At 53.8% G+C, this 22,151-nt stretch overlaps 1 protein-coding gene across 2 annotated transcripts; it reads right to left on the bottom strand.

Moving 5' to 3' along the window:
* Window positions 1-583: 583 nt before the first annotated feature.
* Window positions 584-21,943, bottom strand: LMNA (lamin A/C). Of its 2 annotated transcripts, none has more exons than XM_081304988.1 (12): window positions 21,370-21,943; window positions 8,338-8,494; window positions 6,696-6,821; window positions 6,252-6,422; window positions 5,924-6,049; window positions 5,181-5,401; window positions 4,858-5,083; window positions 3,805-3,912; window positions 3,591-3,710; window positions 2,891-2,980; window positions 1,871-2,140; window positions 584-1,576 (listed from the first exon to the last, which is right to left on the bottom strand). In XM_081304988.1, exons 1-12 carry the CDS (start codon window positions 21,723-21,725, stop codon window positions 1,550-1,552), a joined length of 1,998 nt encoding a protein of 665 aa, XP_081161114.1. In that variant the 5' UTR covers window positions 21,726-21,943; the 3' UTR covers window positions 584-1,549. The 2 variants fall into 2 exon arrangements, with proteins under 2 accessions (XP_081161114.1, XP_081161115.1); XM_081304989.1 differs by lacking the exon at window positions 21,370-21,943 and adding an exon at window positions 18,597-18,615.
* Window positions 21,944-22,151: the final 208 nt, after the last annotated feature.

Raw genomic sequence — 22,151 nt, 5'->3', positions numbered from 1 at the left:
CCTCAGGTATGTTTGCTGAGCCTTCATTTCAAAGGGGAAAATAACGACCTCTCAGGACAATATAGAGGTCAAATGAGATCCTGCAGAAATGCTTTGGAAATTAGAAAGCGACATTAACTGCTTGTTTGCAAGCTCAGCCCTACTTTCTCCCTATTGCCCTTTTACCCAGCTTCTCTCCCTCCCCACTTGTCCTTGCCCTGTGGCCCCAAGATATCATAACCCTCAGACCAGGTGGACATAAGTCTTTGCATTCATGCTCAGCTCAGGGTGAAGGTGCTTGATCAGTGCTTGGCTGGTTGAAAGAAGTTAGCAACGAAATGCCCTCCTTTGGACTCTGCCTGTCTGAGGGATATCGACAGAGGGAGAGCCACCTGTGGATGGGTGACGCTTATATCAAAGCCGCTCCCCTCAGCCATCACTGAGTGCCAGGTGTGACCCTCAAGTGCTCTGTGGACTTTATCTCTTCCTTGTCCCCCAGAGCAGGGGTGAGGCTGGGCAGCAGTGAACATGAGGACACAGCCACCACGCAGCCCTTTGTGTACACGATGATGCCTACCAACAAAGACCACACGAGAGCCAGGGATAGAAACAAATAGTGTATTGATTTGGGGAGGAGAGAAGGGATGCAGATGGGCAATGGGGAGGCAAGAGGCTCTTAGTGTTTGCCAATAACTACTGCCAACCACCCTCTACCCCTCACCGTCCTCCTCTGTGGTGGGCCCTAGCAGGCTCTCACCCTTTCCTGTAGGCTCCCTCTGTCTCCTCCCTGCACCCCACTTGACCTTGACCTCCAGTGACTGGACAGAGCCTAGCCAAGGCTCTTAAGCTGGGAGAAGTTAGTCTCAAACTAACCTTCCTCCCCTCTTCTTCTACCTTCCACCTCATTCCCATCTCTTGTCTAAATAAAATACAGAAAAAGCAAGCACAGCTGGTACCTGGGAGAATCAGTTCACCCCGGGGTTGGGGACAGGGGTGGGGACTGGGGGACGGGGCAGGCGAAGGAGCCTCAGCCAAGTGTAGTGGAACCAGGGGAGGCCGGGCTCAGCTGTCCTTTCTCTCTCTCTCTTTCTCTGAGGCTGGCCTGGCAGTGGGACAGCTGTCCAGAGGAGGCTGACCGGTGGAGAAGACTCCACGCCTGCCTCTCAGGCACCATGTCATAGGGTCCCCGGGGCGGGGGCAGCAGCCAGGGCAGCAAAGCAGAAACTAGGTTCTGTGAAAGCACCCCTTTCCCTTGGCTCCTAGAGGAAGCCCTCTTTGTTTTTAAGGCAGATACAGAGTTTCCTGGAAGCAGGGAAAGGATGGAGGAGAAATTAGGATTGAGATAGAGGCATTTTTTTTTTTTTGCTTGTTTTTCCTTCAGTATAAAACCACTGTAGAAAATAACTTCTCTTAGAAAAACAAAACAACAAAATACAGAAGAAAAAATACCAAAGGGGGTATTTTTCTTTGGCTTCAAGCCTGCTCCCATGAGGTGCAGGGCAGGGGGTGGGCATAAGGTGAGGAGGAAGCAGGTGGCCTCGGCCCCCACCCCTGCCTGGTGGGTCCCAGATTACATGATGCTGCAGTTCTGGGCGTTCTAAGAGGAAAGAGAGTAGACAGGTGTGAGCGCGGCTGCTGGACACGCCCTTCCCAGGTGTGGCCTCCCCCAAACCTCACACTCTAGCCCTGCCCCTGCCCTCGCGTCTGGGGCTCAGACAGGAGGGGCAGGATGCAGGAAGGGGGCGTCTAGGACTTGGGCTACAGGGCGGAGGCTCCCGCTCCCCCGGGCTGCGGGAGAGAAGGCTGTCCACCCCCCAGAGATTCCGCTCGTCCTAACCCTCAGTGGCCAGGGTCCTGCCTATGGGGAAATGGAGGCGAAGGGATGACTCACCTGGGTCCGGGGGCTGGAGTTGCCCAGGAGGTAGGAGCGGGTGACCAGGCTGTCCCCGAAGCTGCCACCCCCACTGCCCCCCACACTGCGGTAGCTGCGAGTGACTGTGACACTGGAGGCGGAAGAGCCAGAGGAGATGGATCCGCCCACCTGGGCTCCCGAGCCGCTGGCAGATGCCTTGTCGGCCGGCTGCCCGCACGTCCCGCACAGCACAGTACGGGAGCGCAGGTTGTACTCGGCGGGGTCCCCCGAGCTGCTGCAGTGGGAGCCCTGAGGAGGGAGACAAGGCTCAGGCGGGACGGCGAGTCTGGGACTGGCTGCTCGGGCCCAGCACCCAGGCTCCGGGCTCCTACAAGGTCCCAGTCACCAGGCAGGAAGGTGGGTTCTGTGCCCAGGGAGCCGAAGGCCACAGGGACTTGGGAGGTCAGGGACTGGGAAGAGGGATGTGAAAGGGCAGGAGGGTCAGAAAGACCTGGGGACAGAGAGAGAGATGGTTTGGACTCCTCTAAATCTCCTAAAATCAAAAGGAAAAGGGTGAGGGGAAAGCAAGCTCGGAGGGCGGCAGACATGCAGAATCTAGTAGGGAGGGACAAGAATAGGAGGAAACATTTCTGCAGAGAATTGAGGGGAATGAGAGGACATGCATGCAGCAGGGCTGGGAAGGGAGGAGAGGAGAGGCATGCAGCAGGAGTGGGGGAGAGAGGCGGGGCTGGGTGCCCCACCGCTGTCCTCCTGTCCCCTTCCCAGCAGACACATCCAGACCCCTGTCCACTGCTCCCGTGGGAAGACTCCATGGCATCAGAAAGTTCCCGCTCCCTTCCTTACCAGAGTAGGGCGCCCAGACACCTGGGCTCCCTGTTCAAGTAGAGGGAGGAGAGAGAAGAAAAGCCAGGGCAGCAAGTGAAGTTCCAAAAACATTCTTTAATGAAAAGACTTTGGCAAGGGAGGCAGGGAGAGGCTGCCCCAGGCCTGGCTGGGTGGCCCAGTGTGGGTGGGGCCTCAGCGGCGGCTGCCACTCACGTGGTGGTGATGGAGCAGGTCATCTCCATCCTCATCCTCATCGTCCTCAACCATGGTCACTGAGCGCACCAGCTTGCGCATAGCCACCTCCTACAGGGACACAGGACCAGAACCAAGCATCAGGGGTGAGGGCCAGGGAGGGAGCATATCAACCCACGGTGACCTCGGGGAACCTTTCTGTGGCCTGGACTTCATCCATTCCGCTGCTCACTCTGTCCTCTGTGATGCTGGAGCTAAGGAACCAGCTTCTGTCCCAGATGGACACTGCTGAGCCCTCTGGGGAGGGATGTGGCTCTGCCCTTAACAACGCTTGCTGGTAACTTCTACCCAATGTGCTGGGCATGCCCAGTGAGGCAGGCCCAGGGCAGGTCTCAGTGAACACAGGCGAGCTCCAGCCTGGCTCCAGGACTTGGGCAACGGAGACCTGGGAGAGGCTAGATGACTTGGATTCCCTGGCAGCTCAAGAGCCCAGGAAGGCAGCTCCCTCTCCTCGGGCTCTTGCCTCTGGAATCACAGATGAGCCTCAGTGTCCTCATCTGTTTGCCTACTGGGTTCTACAGCAGAGAGAGCTCTGGGATGTGGCCGGAATAGGTCCCCTTGGGGTGGGAACAGCTGGCTCCCATTCTGACCACCTGGGGGGCCGCCTAGGGGCCTATCCAGGGAAGCCGCCTCCAGCAAGGGGCCAGCCGCAGCTACTCACTTCCCCAGTGGAGTTGATGAGAGCCGTGCGCAGGCTGTTCCCACAGCCCCAGGTGTTCTGCGCTTTCCACACCAGGTCGGCAGGGGGGCTATGGGTGGCTCCCGCTCCTGAAGCCCAGATCTGAGGAAAGAGAATTCACTCTAGCACTCCTGTCCCCAGGCCAACCCGTCCCCACCTAAGGCCACACCAGAGTCCCAAGTACCCTACTACTCACCGTCACCACCTGCCCAGCCTTCAGAGTGAACTTTGGTGGGAAGCGGTAAGTCAGCAAGGGATCGTCTCCATTCTGGCGCTTGATCTGCCAGTTGCCCATGGACTGGTCCTGCCGGGAGGGGAGGGGAGGGGAGAGGAAGGAAGGAGAGGCTCAGCTGGGCTCTTGAGTTTATCGTGCTCAAGGGCCCAGGCAGGTGAGTCGTGGTGGTGGTGCCTGAAATCCTGCTACGGGAGGCTGAGGCAGGAGGATGGCTAGAGCCCAGGACTTCAAAACCAGCACGGGCAACATAGTGAGTACCCCGTCTCGAAAATAAGATGAAATAAAACAAAAAAGAGTCCAGGCAGAACTGCTACCACCCACATTCACAGGCTGTTCCCTCCATCCTCTGCCCCTGCCGGTCACTGCCCTTCTCCCCAAGGATAACAGCTGTGCCCTGTGGAAACTTGAGCTGTACCAGGCACACTGGTATTTTTTCTTTCATCTTCCCAACAGCTCAAAGACTTAGTGGTAACTATTTCCCCTATTTTATTTTTTAATGGTATTAGAGATTGAGCCCAGGGGTGTTCTAACATCCCGACCCTTTTCTGTTTGTTTGTTTGGTTGGTTTTTGGTACCAGGAATTGAACCCAGGGGCACTTAGTCGCTGAGCCATATCCCTGGCCCTTTTTATATTTTATTTTGAGACAGGGACTCACTAAGTTGCTTAGGGCCTTGCTAAATTGCTGAGACTGGCTTTGAACTTGTGATCCTCTGGTCTCAGCCTCCAGAGCCACTAGGATTACAGAGGGGCACCACTGCACCTGGCCCTTTTTATTTTTTTTAGATTGGGTCTTGCTAAATTGCTGAGACTGGCCTCAAACTTGTGATCCTCCTGTCTCAGCCTCCTGAGTCTCTGGGATTACAGGTGTGCATCACCATAACCAGCTTCATCCCAATTTTACTGATAAGGAGACTGATTCTCTTCACGGTTAAATAAAGTTCCCAAGGTCTCAGAGCCACCAAGTCCAGGAGCCAAGAGTGGGACCCAGCTGTTACCAAATCCAGGGAGCCTACCTCATTGGATTTGTTGCGCAGCCGCACAAACTTGCCCTCCTCGTCCACCTCCTCCACAGCCACCCGTCCGCTGGTGCGAGCGTGCTGGGAGAAGCTGCTGCGGCTCTCAGCAGTGGACTCCAGCTTGCGCTTTTTGGTGGCGCTCCCAACACCCTGCGTCTGGGATGAGTGGGAGGAGGCACGGCCACGGGACCGCTGCGAGGTGGGGCTGGGGGACAGGCGTAGCCTAGTGAAAGGAGACAAGGAAGAGGACTAGAGGTCAGGGCGAGCGGAAAGCCTTCCAGAAGGTACTTGCTGGCACCGCCTGACTCGACTCAACCCACCTCTCCTCCTCGCCCTCCAGGAGCTTGCGGTAGGCGTGGATCTCCATGTCCAGGGCCAGCTTGATGTCCAGCAGCTCCTGATACTCGTCCAGCTGCTGCTGCATCCTCGCCCGCATTTCAGCCATCTCCCGTTCCTTCTCTGCCAGCAGCCGCCGGCTCGTGTCCCGCTCCCGGGCCAGCGAGTCCTCCAGGTCCCGGAGCTTCGCCTCCTTGGCTGCCAGCTGGGGTGGAGGAAGCAGGGATCTGGTGACCCTCCAAGGGCTTCAAGTATGGAGAGGGAGGGACGTGAGGTACCAAGGGCCCTGTTCAGAACTCATTGCAGGTTCTAATGTGGTGACCAGGAAGTCCTTCCCAACATCTAACTTCGATCTCTTGCTCTGAGGCCAGAGCCCATTTCCTCCCGTCACAAATGGCACAGCCATTGTTATTCTACCAAATAATACAGATGATTTTCATGGCTGATCTGTGAGTCAGGGAGGACAAGAAGGGGCTCCATTTTCAAATGGGAAATGAATTTTCTAAGAAGTGGAGGCAAGGGAAGAGAAAGAACCAGAACAGCAGACAGGCCGTGGGACTCCAAATCCCAGACCCTGCCTCCCAGTCTGTGGTCCTGGGGGCCTGTTCTGTCACCATACCCAGCTTCACCCCGATTTCACAGATGAGGAAACTGATGTTCTTCAGGGATTCTCCCTACATCTGCGCAGCCCAGTGGTCCCTGGCAGAAGGAATGAGCGGGGCATCACCTGCTTCTGCAACTGGCTGAGCTGGGCTGAGAGGCTGTCGATGCGGATGCGCGACTGCTGCAGCTCCTCGTGGGCGGCCCCCACCAGGTTGCTGTTCCTCTCAGCAGACTGCCTGGCGTTGTCCAGCTGCAGGGAGCACACGGAGTCAGGATTGCAGGGATGGGAAGGACGGAAGGAGGGGCCCAAGGACAGCATCACTGCTGAAGCCCCAGGTCCTGGGCCACCCTGAGCTCCCTGCCACCATCTGCCTGTCCTCCCAGGCATCTCCCAGGGCGGGCAAGGGTGGGCTGTGGGGGCAGAGCAGTGAGGGCACCAGGGAGAGAGGCACCTTGGCAGAATAGGTCTTCTCCAGCTCCTTCTTGTACTGTTCCACCTGGTCCTCATGCTGGGCGCGCAGCTCCTGCAGAGCATCTGCCAGCCGGCTCTCAAATTCACGCTGTTTCCCATTATCAATCTCCACCAACCGGGTCTCATGGCGGCGCTTGGTCTCACGAAGCTCCTAGAAAGGTTGGATCAAGGACACAGAGACTGAAATCAGAACTGGTCCCTTAGAAGTTTAGACCCAGAAGCCCGAGCTCCGCACACAGCCCTAACCCACAAGCCACTGTCAGACCCACTTTAACTCGGGAGCTGGTGTTGGCCATCCCTGACCCCTGTACACTATACAGGGGACTCAGGCAGCTGAGCTCTGCATACAGCTTACCCTCTAGTCCCAGGACGGTGTCTGCCACCACCCAGCCCAGCCCCCTGGCCTACGAAGCACAGTCCCCACCTCACTGTAGATGTTCTTCTGGAAGTCCAGTTCCTCCTTGAGGGTCTGCAGCCTGTTCTCAGCATCCACCCGCCGCAGCATCTCATCCTGAAGTTGCTTTTTGGCCTCACCAAGGGCTGCCTCCAGCTAAGAGGAAGTGGGGAGAGTTCAGAGAGACTGGTCTCAGAGCACAAGAACTGGAAAGAAGCTGAACAGTGGCTCTTCACAGGCCTCCTTTATACATGAGAAAGGGCCTGGGGAAAGTGAGGGTCTTGGATGTCCCTGGAGGTGTCATGCTAAGATCCACAAGGTGTGGTGGTACACACCTGTGATACCAGCAATTTGGGAGGCTGAGGCAGGAGGATCACAAGTTCGAAGTCAACCTCATCAACTTAGTGAGGCCCTCAGAAATTTAGTAAGAAAGACCCCTGTCTCAAGATAAAAAAATAAAGAGGCTGGAGTTGTAGCTCAGTGGTAGAGTGCTTGCCTCACATGTGTGAGGAATTGCGTTCCATCCTCAGTGCCACATAAAAATAAAAAAATAGGGGCTGGGGCTGTAGCTCAGTGGTGGAGCGCTTGCCTTGCAAGTGTGAGGCACTGGGTTCAATCCTCAGCACCACATAAAAATAAATAAGACATTGTGTCCATCTACAACTAAAAAATATTTTTAAATTAATTAATTAATTAATTAAAAGGGCTGGGAATGTGGCTCAGTGGTTAAGCATACCTGGGTCCTAGAGTGGAAAGGGAAAAAAAAGGAGTGGCTCTCATCTGCCACAAAAAGAGCCTCTGAAGAGGTCTGAGCAGGTGACCACCTGGCTGGACACTCGTTTTGGAAAGCTCAGGTTGGCATGGCGGGGGAAGACTGAGGGAGGCTGGGACTGGAGGAGGATCCCATGGAGAAGAGGGTCTAGCCCTGGTTTTGAGTTGACCTGCCGGCTTCTTGCAGTCTCTACAGTCTCTTGTGGCGTACTGTGGAGGGACCTGGGAGGGAGAGTGTCCAGATGGCCCTGCTCTGAGCAGGTGAGACTCTGAACTAGGAATAAGCCACTTCTGCAATTCCGTCCCTAGTTTGTAACATGAAAAATTGGAGAAGAGGTTGGATAGCAGTGTTTTGAAAGTGAAGGCCACCATACATATGAAGAGCATTTTAAACATGTCCCATAGTCAAGAGCTGGCCACAGGAAGGCCAGACTGGGAGGGATCCAGGGCCAGTTCATTGCAAAGCTACATGGAAATGTTTTGTGGATTACTTACTTTTTTTTTTTTTTTTCACCAGGGATCAAACCCAGGGCCACTGAGCCACATCCCCAGCCCTTTTTATTTTTTATTTTGAAATAAGGTCTTGCTAAGTAAATTTCTTAGGGCCTCACTAAATTGCTGAGGCTGGTTTTGAACTTGGGATCCTCCTGCCTCAGCCTCCCGAGCTGCTGGGATTACAGGCGAGCTCCACTGCAATTGGCTTGAGGATTACTTTCAATTCACTGACCCCACTAGCAGCCAAAGGAGGACCAGATATGGTCTGGCCAGGCAAAGTGACACTAGTACAAGTGAACAGCTCTGGGACTGTGTGACAGACCAGGCACCTCCTAGGACCAGGGTAGAAGAATGAGTGTGCATGTGTCAGATGGGGGTCAAAGGAGGTCCCTGGAGCGTGTCCTACCTTGGCCACCTGCCCGCGGAGGTCGTGCAGCTCGCCCTCTAACGTGCGTTTCTCACTGAGAGCAGTGCTCAGCGCAGCCTCCTTGGAGTTCAGCAGAGCTTCCAGGTCCTTGAGCCGGGCCTGGGCGGCCATCAAGTCGCCCTCTTTCTTGGTATTGCTAAAGAAAAGAGGGAAGAGTGGGTTTCAGAGGAATCCAGGTCCGTGGAAAGGGCCGGGTTCCCAAGAGGTCAGCCCATGGGGCTGGCTCTGCAGTCCTCCTAACTGCCAGGAGAGGGCGCCCTTACTTTAGGTTTGTTTACATTGCCAGACTCTGGGGCTGGGCTTCCACCTCCCACAAGGTTCCCCAAAACCCCTTTCCTTCCTCTCCACCCTTCCCATGACTCAGGGCTCAGGAACGTGCCTGGGGCTAAGGGCAAAGCTAGATCCCATGATATGAATGCTTTTCCCTCTCCTTCCATTCCTTCCATAAGAGACAGGGCATCTTTGTCTCCTGCCCCTTCCCACACAGGGCCTTAACTTTCCCCTCCCTGAATAACACCCACTCTCCATTCTGCCTGAGCTTCCCTCCCTAGGAAGAACCGACAACTAGGCTCCTGGCCCTGGGCCTTGTGTACCTAATCCTCAGTTTGAGCCCCAACCTTGTCAGTCCCTTCTCCTAACCCTTTTATACACATGGGACTATGGGAAAGGAAAGTCCAGTTAGAGCTCAGGAGACCTGGGATGAGGACCATGAGGGGAAATTTGGGCCTTTCCTCTCTCAAGACTGATCTGCGCAGAATAGGGGAGGTCCCAGTCTCTACCGGAGCCCCGAGAGAAGGCTGAACCCTACTCATCTACCCACAAGCCTTGGCATCTGGCCCCAGATGCGGCTCCCAGGCCTTCAGTTCCATCTGCACTCCAGCCTTGAGCATCCTGTTCCTCAAACGGGGCAAAGCTCTGGGTAGAACCAACAACCCTGCTCCTGCACCTCCTGGGCCCCTCATTACTTCTGCTAAAGAACTGTAGAAGTACAGAGGTCCTAGGTTCTTTGGAGGCTCTGGGGAACCCAAGAACTTTCCAGATGTGCCGATCCAAGAGCCTGGTCAGCTGCCATATGTAATGCATCTGCTTTCATTTCTAGGATTTCTTTATTTTTTATTTTTCCCTCAAGCACAGGCCCACCAGGGCAGACGGGAGAAAAGAAAACCAGACATGGGCAGTCAGGAAAAACCTACCCAGCAAGGAGAAGTACAGCCCTGCTAACAGACTTTTTCCTGCCACAAAAGCCCTAAACTCCACACAACCCAGCAATTCACTCTGAAGCAGGAGAGAGGGGACTTGCAGAAGCTGTGAAGGGAGGAGACACTTGGGAGATATCAAATAAGGAGTCGCTCCCCTCTAACTGGGCTCCACTGGGTGGGATGGAGATAGAGGGACACCCAGAGGGGCAGGGGAGTTGCCCATGTGCTTGTTCCATCCACCCCTCAGAACAAACTGTTCAATGCAACAGTGTCTGACTCCTGCAAAAAGAGGCCCTTCTAGACCAGAGGATGTCTCCTCTCCTCCCTCTCAGCCTGAAAAGCTAAAAATAAAGTCAAAACCCAGCTCAGGTTTTGGCTGCCATCCGGCCCAGCCCCTGGCTGGGAGCACAGCCCCAACTTTCCATGACTTCAGAACTTTTCCGAAGCTGAGGCAGCTGCAGGGGGAGGAGGGAGGATGAAGAAAAACTCCTGGTAAGTGAAGCAACACAGCAGACCTAGACTCAGCTCCTGGGGCTGCTCCCAGGCTGGCAGGGGCCTCCCAGAAGAGGCCTTTCTACCCCGAAGGCCAGGGCTGCAGCTGGCTCTAGACTCCCAGAATTTAGAGAACCAGCTGGTGGATAGTACACTCCTGTAATAGCAGTGACTCGGGAGGCTGAGGCAGGTGGACTGCAAGTTCAAGGCAACTTAGCAAGACTGTGTCTCAGAAAATAAAAGGGCTGGGGATGCAGCTCAGTGCTAGAGGGCCCCTGGGTTCAATCCCCAGTACCAAAAAAAAAAAAAAAAAAAAAGAATTTAGAGAACCAGCTTAGACTCAGCTCAACTCAGCATTCTGCTTTACAGATAAGGGACAGAAGAAGAAGGTGGATGACCCAGTGTCAAACACTGCAAGCTACTTCAGGGATACTGTTCCAGTCTATCTTGGCCACTGGTTTGGGACTCCTCCTCCTCCATCTCACTGCTTTCCCAAGTCACAAGGCTAGAGAGAATGGAGAAGACTGCCCTCCCCACCACAAAATGCCCCTCGGACAGGGCCAACCTGAACAGGGAGAGGCAAGACACTTTCACACCGAGTCTCAAAGACATCTCTCCCTAGTCCTGGCTCCAAGACCTCCTCAGATGCCAGAGGGGGAGCTCCTGGGGTTCTCCTTGGAAATACCCTTTCCTTGGAAGTACCTGGCAAATACTGGCTGAGGAAAATAGAGGTGCATGGTTCCTGGTTCCTGCCCTCTGGCCTCACAGTCTAACAGACACAGGGTTGCTTTGTTCTTTTTCATATATATATATATATATATATATACACACACACACACACACACACACACACACATACATGTTGTAGATGGACACAATACCTTTATTTATTTTTAAGTGGTGCTGAGGATGGAACCCAGTGCCTCACACATGCTAGGCAAACACTCTACCACTGAGCTACAATCCCAGCCCTCTTTTTCATTTTCTGTGTTCTAAATCTAACCTTTTTACTTCCTTCTGTTGTTCCCAAAGGTGGTGGTGGTGGTAATAATGTACAGTCACAGTCAGGTGTGGTTGGCACATGCCTATAATTCCAGCTACTTGAGAGGCTCAGGCAGGAGGATTGCAACTTTGAGGCCAGCCTGGGCAACTTAGTGAGACTTTGTCTCAAAAATATTGAATAAAAACAACTTTGGATGTAGCTCAGTGGTAGAGCAATCCTAGTACAGCAAAAATAATAATATAGACTCATGTCACACATCACTTAATGATGGGATTATGTTCTGAAAGATGTATCATTAGGCAATTTTGTCATTGTGTGAACATCATAGAATTTACTTACGCAAACTAAGCTACAATGTCACTCGATTATCAATATAATCTTATAGGACAGTGGTAGAACCACCCTTGTTCACGTATGTGGCCAGTGTTTGATAAACACATTATTATGTGTTGCATTATTGTAATAGCAAACACTTATGTAGAGCTTATTATGTACTAAGCACTTCTCTAAATATTACAGTATCACCTCATTTAATCTTCACAGCTACCCTGTGAGACAGACACTCTAGCTATGCAGTTACAGAAACTGAGGCAGACAGATGGGTCCAGGGTCCTGCAGCCTGTACACAGCAATTGCCAAATGGCTGCTGTGCTGATTCGGCAAGTGCTCTAATATATTGGTTTCCAACTAATTTAAGGGAGCCATTTCTCCTTTCCCTCCCGGAGGTTTTGACTAGCACCAGAGAGAGGCGATTAGAACTAAGACACGCCCAGCAGATGGAGGGAAACCACGAGCAAAGAGAGGGAAGCGAGAAAGGGCCTCTGTGGTTTCTTAGTCAGGCTTGGGGAGATCCCATCTGTGGGGAAGAAGCCAGTATCGCCCAAGAGCTCATGACTCAGACCTCAGGAGCTCTGCAGCCAGGGAGCCACATGCACACACCCGAGAGCTGGCTGGGGGGTGGGACCCAACCTCCAACCCAGCCCCCCCCCCCTCCCTAGGCCTGCCTGTCCACCACCAAATACCATTTTCTTCCTAGAAAAGGGCTTTGGATCTAGCAGGGAAAAGGCACATATTCAGTCCCCGGGTGGTGGTGCTGCCAGGCCCCAGTCCATTGGGGGTGGCAGAAAGCAAGCTGGGTGCAGGCTGAGTGCCATCTTCCCTGGGCTGGAGAGGCAAGGAGGAAAGGGTGGAGCAGGTCAGGGGAGCTGGGGGTGGGTGGGAGCCTGGGCTCCTCAGGTGACTCATGCCCAGGCAGACAATACCAGGGCCGGGGTCGGGAAATCCTCTAGTGCTCACAGGGGGCCTGGTGGCAGGCCAGGTAGCAGGCACGGAGGGCCAGCTCTTCCCTCTCACGCCGCCTTGCAGCTTCCCCGAGCCCAGCAGCCTCTGGGGGCAAGGCGGGCTGGGCATCCTGTCCAACTCATCCCACGGTTGGCAGAGACGGGGCAGGGCCGCGAGGGCGGGCGGCGGGGAGGGGACAGCAGGCCGGGGGCTGAGGCCAGGCGGTCCGCGAGGCCCAGGCTGCGGGGCGGCTGCAGGCCGGGCTCTCAGGGCTCTCAGTCGTTGAGGGGAGAGAGCCGCTGCGGCACGGCACCGGGCCAGGCGCTGAGCCGCCCACGGAGTCGGAGTCGCTCTCCTCGGCCAGATATGGCAGGCGGCCGGCAGCGGCCCGTTGGGCCCGGTTGCTGGGGGCGACGCGCTGGGCCGAGGGAGAGGCCAGCTTCCTCCCGGCCAGACGCGGCCGCCCTCACGGGGGCTAAAAATAGTCAGTGGGCGGGAAGGCCCGCAGCGAGGCGGCGGGACAGGCCCGGCGGCTCCTGGGCCCAGGAGCCCACCGTTCGGGGCCTCACCTGCCCTCCGAGTTCCCCATGGCCGGGCTGCGCGGCTTCTGTCTGGGGGTGGGGGTGGGGGTGGGGGGGCGAGAGCCAGGGCTCCGAGCCCCTGGGCCTTTCCTGCCTCCCAGGCCAGGGCGACCCCTGCGGCTGGGCAGGCCGTGAGGGCCCTGGGCTGCCAGGTCTCCCTAATGTTGCCCTCTCCCAGCCTGCATGCCTGTCTCTGTCACCCCTCTCGTCTGCCCTTCTCATTAACAAAACAGTAAATTCTTTTTTTCTTTTTTTTTTTTTTGGGGGGGGTTGCTCTACTACTGAGCTACATCCTCAGCCCTTTTTGTTTTCTTTTTTCTTCCTTTTTATTTTTTTGAGACAGGGTTTCCCTAAGTTGCTGAGGCTGACCTCGAACTTGCAATCTTCCTGCTTCAGCCTCCCAAGTAACTGGGATCCCAGGCCTGGGCTGTACAGCGCCTGGCAATTCCTTTTAATTTTTTTTTTTTTTTTTTTTTAGAGAGAGTGAGAGAGGAGAGAGAGAGAGAGAGAGAGAGAGAGAGAGAGAGAGAGAGAATTTTTAATATTTATTTTTTAGTTTTCGGCAGACACAACATCTTTGTATGTGGTGCTGAGGATCGAACCCGGGCCGCACGGATGCCAGGCGAGCGTGCTACTGCTTGAGCCACATCCCCAGCCCATTTTTAAAATTTTTTACATAGACATATTATAATGTACATTCAATATAGAAAAGTTTATATGTTTGACCCACCCAAATTGGAGTTTGCTCCAGGAACTCTTCTCAGTGTAGTTTGCCCTCTCTCCCAGCCCCCTTCTTCCACACCCATTCCCCGCCACACACACCTCAGCCGAGCTCTGCCTAGCAGAGCCCAGCCCTGCTGATTTCACATGCTGTTTTACCTATGGGGTCTGGGGATTTTTCTGACCTCCCCTGAATGCCCTGAGACTAAATGTTTCATGTGCTCAGGGCTTTTAGAGGGACCTTCTGGAACAATTCCTGTACTTTTACAGATAAGGAAACTAAGGCCTGGAGAGGGTAGGGTCAGATACTAATTATCTGTCCACTGAGTCACCTGAGGAGACTCACAGCAGACAGGGACAGAGCCCAGAAAATGGCATGATGGGTCTGGGGGTGTAGCTCAGCTGTAGAGTACCTGCTTAGCGTGCCCAAGGCCCTGGGCTCCACCCCTAGCACCAAAAAAGAAAAAGAAAGAAAAGAGCAGGCTATGCAGACAGGAACACAGCCTGGGAGGCATGTCAACTTTTGACTCCATTGCTGGGAGACACCCCAGTCAGGGTGACAGAGGCCTAGTGAGTCTGTCACTCCCAACCACCCTCAAACATTACACAAACCCTCAGCCATGTGCAGCCACCAGAGGTAACCAAGGGAACCGCTGCTGTTTTCTTGGTTGGTCTGTGGGTCAGTGACCACTCTCAAGTAAGGGCAGAATGTGGGCAGTCAGCTTCCCCATCTTGGCATTAGATATGCCAGTCCTCTCAGGAAAGGAGATCTTAAAAAGAGGAACTGAGAGGGGGCAGGTGTTCCAGGGACTTAGAGGCTTCTTGAGCCTCTCCCGGACTTTACCTGTGAAATTCTGGATGTCTTTCTTTTCATTCATTCATATATATATGGTAGATGGACACAACACCTTTATTTTATTTAATTCTGTGGTGCTGAGGATCGAACCAGTGCCTCACACATGTTAGGTAAGTGCTCTACCACTGAGCTACAACCCAGCCCTGGATGTGTTCCTTTTCTTTTCTTTCTTTCTTTCTTTTTTTTTAAGTTCTGGATGTCTTAAACCTGGAAAACACATGCATGGCAGGGCCCATGTATGGACCACCCCTGATCTCCCCACACGGCACGTGTGAGCCACAGCTGGTAAGGCTCAGTTTCCACATGCCTCTCTTGGGTGTGACACCAGCCAAATATGCTCAGATCCCCTTCCCGAGCAGCCAGGCTCCCAGTTGTCCTCTCCCAAGACAAAGTTGGTCTTAATTCCAGGCAGAGGGAGGAGCTGGGTCTGGGGGGGCGCTAGTGCTAAGAGCAGGGATAGGAGGCCTGTTGACATGTTCAGACACAACTCCAGCAGAGGCGCTGGGCCTGGCAGGGGGCCAGACCTGAGTCACAGCTGCTGGGTGTATCAACGTGGCATTGTACAGAGGGGGAGAAGCCTGGGGCCAGAGGCCAGAGCTCTGGGGTCCTGGGTAACAGGCAGGGCTGGCTTCCTCAGCAACCAACACTGCAAAGTTCTGTGTCAAACTCCACTTTCCATCTTCCTGGACCAATGCTCCAAAAGCCATTCCTATGTTGTCATAAAAATGCAAGGGTGGGGCCTGGGGATAGACCAAAAGAAATAGACGCAGGGAGGAGGGGAAGGATGGCCTAAGAAAGTCAGAATGTCCCTGTTGTGTCTCCGTTTCCCCTGTGGGGAAGAAGGGAAGCTACTGGTCCTAGGGTGGGGCACTTAGGGGATCCTCACAAAAAATCAACTCAGCAGTTCCTTCTTGGGACTTATTAGCCCCTCTGTCTGGTGGTGCTTGGTTATTAACCCTGAAAGCCCTGGCTGGGTGTAGGAGCCCCACCCAACGTCAGGAGAGGAAGTCTGGGAGGACCTAGATGGTCTGGTCCCGCCACATTCCTACTAAGCCTGGGAAGATGCAGTGCTCTCTCCCAGCCAGCAGGGGGCGGCAGCACCAGAGAAGAAGGGAAGAAGGGCGAGCTTTCCCATCCCCAGAGAGCCTTCTCTCCAATGCCGAGAGGCCAGACCAACCACATTCCCAGCTCTTTACATAAAATTTAAAAAAAAATTTTTTAGTTGTAGTTGGACATGATACTTTTATTTCATTTATTTTTATGTGGTGGTGAGGATCGAACCCAGGGCCTCACATGTGCTAGTTGAGCGCTCTACCACTGAGCAAAAACCCCAGCACTTCCTTTTTATATTTTATTTGGAGACAGACTCCTCTCATTAAGTTGCTTAAGTCCTCACTAAGTTTCTGAGGCTGGCTTTGAACTCAAGATCCTCCTGCCTCAGCCTCCAGAGCTGCTGGGATTACAGGTATGCACCACCACACCCAGGTACAATTACCCTTCTTGCTGAAATTTGAACTTAGTTCAAGGACAAGGCCATCTCTCAGACTTTTCTTGCCTGACTGGATAAGCCTTGGGTCTCCTGTCCACTCTACACTCTGCCCTCTACAGTGACTCAGCTCCCCTGCTGGGCCTGGGATCACAGCCAGAATTATTCCTGGCAGGCGGGATTCCGGCTTCCTCTCCCACAACTAGACAGCAGGGTGGGAAGAGCCCCCTTTCCAAACTCGGTCCCTTTTCTAAAGGCATTAGGAAGGGCCAAAACCTCCTCACAGCCCAGCCTCAGGATGGGGGAGCCAGTTGGGTGAAAGAAGGGAGGAAGGTAGGCAGGTCAAGGTCACCATGCACCTCCCTGGGCTCCAGGCCTGTGCTGTGTAATCCTGGCCAGCTCTGGGTAGCAGTCCTGCCTTCCTAGGGCCTCTTTTCTAGCCTCTACACAAGTCAATCAAAGGGAGTCATTCCAGTGCCGACTGTCCCTGTCTTGCTACATGATACAGCCCTTTCCACTGTCATGATGGAGAGGCACTGAAAACAAATTGTACTTTCCTACTAGTAATAAAAACAAAGAACACGCCAAGAGGGTAATGTCACAATAGTTAACCATTTCTAACACACTCTCTTTGGGACATAGAGAAGAATACTAGTCTTTTTAATTCCACTGCTTATGGGAAAATTTCTACTGAGAATAGCACTGACTATTAATTATATTCACATTGATTATATTTGATTTTTCTATGAGTAACTTGTGTTTTTTTGTTTTTGTTTTTTTTGGTACTGGGGATTGAATTCAGGAGCACTTGACCCCTGAGCCACATCCTCAGGCTGTTTTTATATTTTATTTAGAGCCAGGGTCTTGCTGAGTTGCTTAGCACTTCACCATTACTGAGGCTGGTTTTGAACTTGCAATTCTCCTGCCTCAACCTCCCGAGCCTCTGGGATTACAGACATGAGCCACTGTGCCCAGCTGAAAAGCTTGGTGTTTTAGAGGACTATTTTCTCACTTTGTGGGTCACTGTACTACTTCGGGACCTAAGGGATCTCTGGAGACCTTTTGCTATAATCCCCTCTTTTATAGCTAGGGAAATCCAGAGAGAAGGGATTAGTTCAAGGTCACATGCCAATTTATAGGTAGGGCCAATCCTAGAACTAGGGACACTGAGGGCCAGGGCTGTTTCTACAGCTTTATATTATGTGCCGTTTTGTTGGTGGACCACCTAGCTTCTTACTAAGGGATAGGAGATCCTGAGGTCTCTAAGATATTACAGCTTGGCTTGTGTCACCCCTCTACTGGAGGCCAAGGAGATGATAGGAGGAACTGTCCCTAGACTTGGTTTTGTCTGCCACAGCTGCTAGAACTGGTGAGGGGCTGGGGAGGAAGGAGGCAAGGGGGAAAAGAGCAGAGAGCACAGTTGGTAGGTGAAGACATCTCCTACCAGTTGTCACCCCAGCTGTCCCTGATCCTGAGCTCTGAATCACTGGAGGGATTATGAATGGGGGCAATGGGCACATCCCATGTAGTCTCAAACTCCCAGAGAGGCAGGCATTAGGAGGCCCTATTAAGAAATGATTCTCAGCTGGCGGGCGCGGTAACGCACGCCTGTAACCCTGGTGATTTAGGAGGCTGAGACAGGAGGCTTGCGGGTTCATAGCCACCCTCAGCAAAAGTGAGGTGCTAAGCAACTGTCTCTAAATAAAATACAAAATAGGGCTGAGGATGTGGCTCAGTGGTTGAGTGAGTTCAATCCCCAGTACCAAAAAAAAAAAAAAAAAAGCAATGATTCTCAGCCAGGTGCAGTGGCATACACCTGTAATCCCAGTGGCTCAGGAGGCTGAGGCAGGAGGATTGAGAGTTCAAAGCCAGCCTCAGCAACTTATTGAGGCTCTAAGCAACTCAGTGAGACTCTGTCTCTAAATAAAATTCAATAAAGGGCTGGGGATGTGGCTCAGTGGTTAAATGTCTCTGAGTTCAATTCCCCATACAAAAGAAAAAAGATTTTCCTGTTTCCCTTGGGCTCTTTAAGTACTTTTTAGCCCTTGAACTGTACCTTCTTGCCCTTTCAATCAGAATGTGGGCAAGGCTGAGGGTAGCTGGGAGAGGTAACATCAGGAGGCACAATTACATAAGGGTAAGGGCAATGCATGCTCAAAGACCCCCATCCTCATTAACCTAATGTCTGTGCCCTTCCCATCCAGGTAGACAATTCCCATGACAAGTCCTTAGACAGGCTCAAAACAAAAATCATCAGGCTCCTAGAGCTCTGACTGTCTCATGATCTATGGCCTAGCAGGGTCCTGGGTCCTTCCAGGTACAGACTGAGACAAAGGCTATTGACAAAGTGTTCACATGCCCTGACAGGACTGAAGGACATTAAGGGATCACTGGCCTCAGGGCAGACTCTCCATGCTGCAGGAGTCTCAATCACCATTCCTTACCTTATCCCCCAGATCTCCAACCTGTCCCCCAAGTTAGAGAAGCGAGGTTTAATGGGAAGAGTATTCAACTAGAAGTCAGAAAGCCTGTGTTAAACCCTGACCTATCATCCCTTCCTGGGAATATGGGCACCTCTATGGCCTTTGCTGTGCTTGTCTTGATCAGAACCCGTAAGTACCTCAACCTCCATCTCCCTGCCCGTCCGCATTGGGGCCGCAAGAGGCAGGCAATCCAGGAAATTGTAGAGCACGAGGGCCTCAGGAGGGGAAGAGGTGCTTCTGCTTTGTGGGCCTGGGATCTCCCCATTTCTGACTCAGTCTTCCTCCAACAGTTCCTCATGAGAAGTCAAAGACCCTGCACTGTCGGCAGCCCAAGGCAACAACTCCAGAATCAGCTCTGCATGCTAATTGCTTGTCCATAGTGACTGTCCAGAGTTCTGGATCCAGACACCACCAGAGTCTAAGGAAAGAGGCAGGAAAGGGACACCAGGATGCAGAGGGGTACTGATGCAGACATTCAGGCCCCCATCCCTCCCCTTTAAGACATCTGCTGTCTCCACCCTGTCTCCTGTAAAGTCACCAGGGTGGGAGGGAGGGGAAGAGGGGTACAGCATCTGAGTCATCCACCCAGCTGTCTGGCCTGGGGTGGGGCCCAGTTCTGAGCCTGGACCCCAGGTGGGCTTTTGCTGGGGCTTTCAGTCTTTCTATTTTCTGCAAACTGTCCAAATACCATGGGTTCCAGAAAAAAAGTGAGTGAGTGTGTGTGTGTGTGTGTGTGTGTGTGTGTGTGTTTGGGAAAATATTTTTTTCTTGGTACCTATAACCCAGCACAGCAAGAAGGGGTTCCAAACCTGTGGGGGTACTTGAGGTGCTGAGGTTGAGGTGCTGAGGCTGGGCCAAGGATCACCACAGGGTCTTACAAACCGCTCAGCATCCCAATTCCAAATCTGGCCCTGACCTCTAAGCTCTAATTAAATATTAAACCAGACAACATCTTCTTTCTAGGCTTTGGTGGGAGGAGTTGGGACAACCCCTACCCTCAACTCTTCATTCTGGCCATTTCTCCACACCAATCTGAGCACAGAAGATTAAAAAAAAAAAAAAAGAATAGGAATCCTGGCTCTTCCTACTAAAGATATATAAGTGGACAGACACCCCCAGTCTGAGTCCCCTTTTTCCTCTACCCTACCTCCCACACCCCAGAGATCCAGGTGTGCAAACCCACCTCCCATTTCCGGAAGCCCAACCTCCCTAGTTAGGATCAGTGGGGGAGAAAAGAGTCAGGTGGCTAAATATAACAAGTACACACACCACCCCCACCCCACCCCACGTGGGCGCACACCCGCCTGGTGTCCCAGGCCTGGACAGCTGCACCATGAGACTGGAGTCAGACTGTCGTGGCTATCTGAGCACAAGAGGCTGTAGACTCCAATGGTCCTGTTCCCCAATCAGTGTTTTCCCCAGATCTGCTAAGAATGTCCTTCGTAGGAATCTGAAAGCAGGAGGCAGGGGTTGGTGGTTGAGTGGACTAGAGTAGAACACTAACTCAGTGGGGTTCCTTATCTGTCGTTCTACGTTGTTCATGTTACTAATGGAAAAGACAGGTTATCCCCTTTGGGCAGAAATAAAGGTTAAACTCATCTTTCCACGCAATTTTTATCCATCCCTCAGGAGACTGATGGATCTGCATGGCACCACCTAGAGGGGTTCTGGGAAGGGCATGAGTTTGGAGAAGATCATGCAAAAGGAGAGAAAGAGTGGAAGTCAAAGCCATCCATCAGCCCCCCAGGGATGTCCAAGCACCTTCAATGCTCTTTGGTCTGGATCTTCATATAGGACCCAGGAGACCCAAATTATTGGGGGCTGGAAGAAGAGGGCCTAAGCATCCAGGCTCCCCCAAGGCCCTTTTAGAAAAGAAGGTGGAGTCAAGTTGGGTGTGGTAGGGTGGGGCTGGGATGGGTGAAGTGGGAGTGGCCTGAAGATCCCAACGGCTGGATTTCAAAAGTGTCACTGTATTCCAGCCGTTTAATAAAGCAAAGATCAAAACGTCAGCAGCTGATAGGATGGGCCAGAGCAGACTGTTCCGACTTGACTGGGAAATAAAAGTGGTTCACCCTGAAGACGGAGGGAAAGACAGAGCCCCTAACCCTCGGAGAAGCCAGGCACAGGGCCAAGGGGAGGGTTATCCCAGACCTGGGCATAATACAACTTCCTGTGCCAGGAGCCTCTGCCCTTGGCCTCCCTCCCTCCTTTGCATTCCTGGGCCAGACAGGCCAAAGGCTGTGGGAGCTGCGGGGGAGCTCGTCTCCTGGAGCTGTTCTGGTAGGCCTCAGAGTCCAAGAAAGGTCCCAGACATGCTAGGAGAGCTTCCCAGTGCTAAAAAGAACCCAGGAAAAGGTCATGCCAAATGGCCTCCACTGTGCTGCTTGGGGAAGGGGTCCATTACCGCTGGACAGATGCCGGCTTGGGACCTTTCTCAGTGGAAATCATGTGTTCAGAGTAAGCCTGGGCGAAACTGGCACAGTGCCAGGACTACCAAGAAACTTCTAACAGGACCTACCCATTCCAACCTGGTCTAAGTGCCCAGAATTCCGATACCTGGCAAGGCCAGTTCTGTGCTGGTTAAGCCCCTCCCTCAGGCTCCAAATGGATGTCAAATCCTACCCTAACAGAATGCGGCCCTGTCGCAGGCCCCTGCTTAGCCCCAGTGCCCCCATTATTCCTTACATTCCTACCCTCTCCCAGAGACCCCTTTCCTTTCTGTCCCGGTCTGACAATTCCTCTTGGCACTGCCAGTCGCCCGCTGGGCAGTTCCGGGGAGGGAGGAGACTATATAGCAAAGTTGTCAGCTGCCCAGCGCCCTCCGGCTCCCTTCCTGGTCTCGGCCAAGGGTGCCGGTCCGTCCGCCCTCTGCACTCTGCGCCCGGCAAGCCGCCACCTGGCCTCACTCACCGCGCTTTGAGCTCCTTAAACTCCTCGCGCACTTTGCTCAGCTCCAGCTGTAGGCGGGCGCGCTCCTTGGCCACCGAGTCGAGGGTCTTGCGGGCATCCCCCAGCTCGGCCTCATAGGCGGCCTTGATGCCGGACACCTCGCGGCTGACCACCTCTTCAGACTCGGTGATGCGAAGGCGCAGCCCCGCGTTCTCCGTCTCCAGAGAGCGCACACGGTCGATGTAGACGGCCAGCCGGTCATTGAGCTCCTGCAGGTCCTCCTTCTCCTGCAGCCGGGTGATACGAGTGGGCGACAGCGGAGTAGAACTGGCCTGCGCCCCACTGCGGGTGGCGCGCCGCTGGGACGGGGTCTCCATGGCCGGCAGGGTGGCAGCGCTGCCCTCAGGGCAGGGGTCCCGGAAAGGGCTAGGGGTTCGGACGAAGGACAGAGACTGCTCAGGGGCGGAGCGCGCCGGGTGGCTGGCTCTCCGCTGGCTCCTGGCAGGCGTGAGATCTGGGCCGGGCGCTGTCGGACCTGCGGGTCTGGGTTGGCTGGTGCAGATGCGGCGCTCCAGCGAACACTGAGTCACCGGCGCCCGGGCCGGGGCTCTAATAGGTCCTCCCCACAGGGGGCGGGTCTACCGCTCTTAAAGGGCAATCTACCTACCCACAGAGGCGGGGGTGGGAATGGTGAGGAGGGGCACGAATCGCCGGGCTGTGGCAGACTCGGGCTCCACCCTCTCCAGAGCGCCGGGTCTGCCTGGGGCTCGCCGTCTTGGTTACTGCCTGCTCAGCGATCTCAC

Source organism: Spermophilus citellus, assembly GCF_964194105.1.
Source record: "Spermophilus citellus genome assembly, chromosome: 9".
Taxonomy (NCBI): domain Eukaryota; kingdom Metazoa; phylum Chordata; class Mammalia; order Rodentia; family Sciuridae; genus Spermophilus; species Spermophilus citellus.
Note: the sequence above shows the minus strand (reverse complement) of the source record. Positions and strands in the feature narration are given on the sequence as shown.

What these genes read in the sequence shown, in the direction of transcription:
- LMNA (XM_081304988.1), bottom strand. Translation starts at nt 21,725, where the DNA reads ATGGAGACCCCGTCCCAGCGGCGCGCCACCCGCAGTGGGGCGCAGGCC. An exon ending in CTGGAGGGCGAGGAGGAGAG is followed by an intron (nt 5,084 to 5,180) that starts GTGGGTTGAGTC and finishes TCCTTTCACTAG; the next exon opens with GCTACGCCTGTCCCCCAGCC. An exon ending in TCATCAACTCCACTGGGGAA is followed by an intron (nt 2,981 to 3,590) that starts GTGAGTAGCTGC and finishes GTGTCCCTGTAG; the next exon opens with GAGGTGGCTATGCGCAAGCT.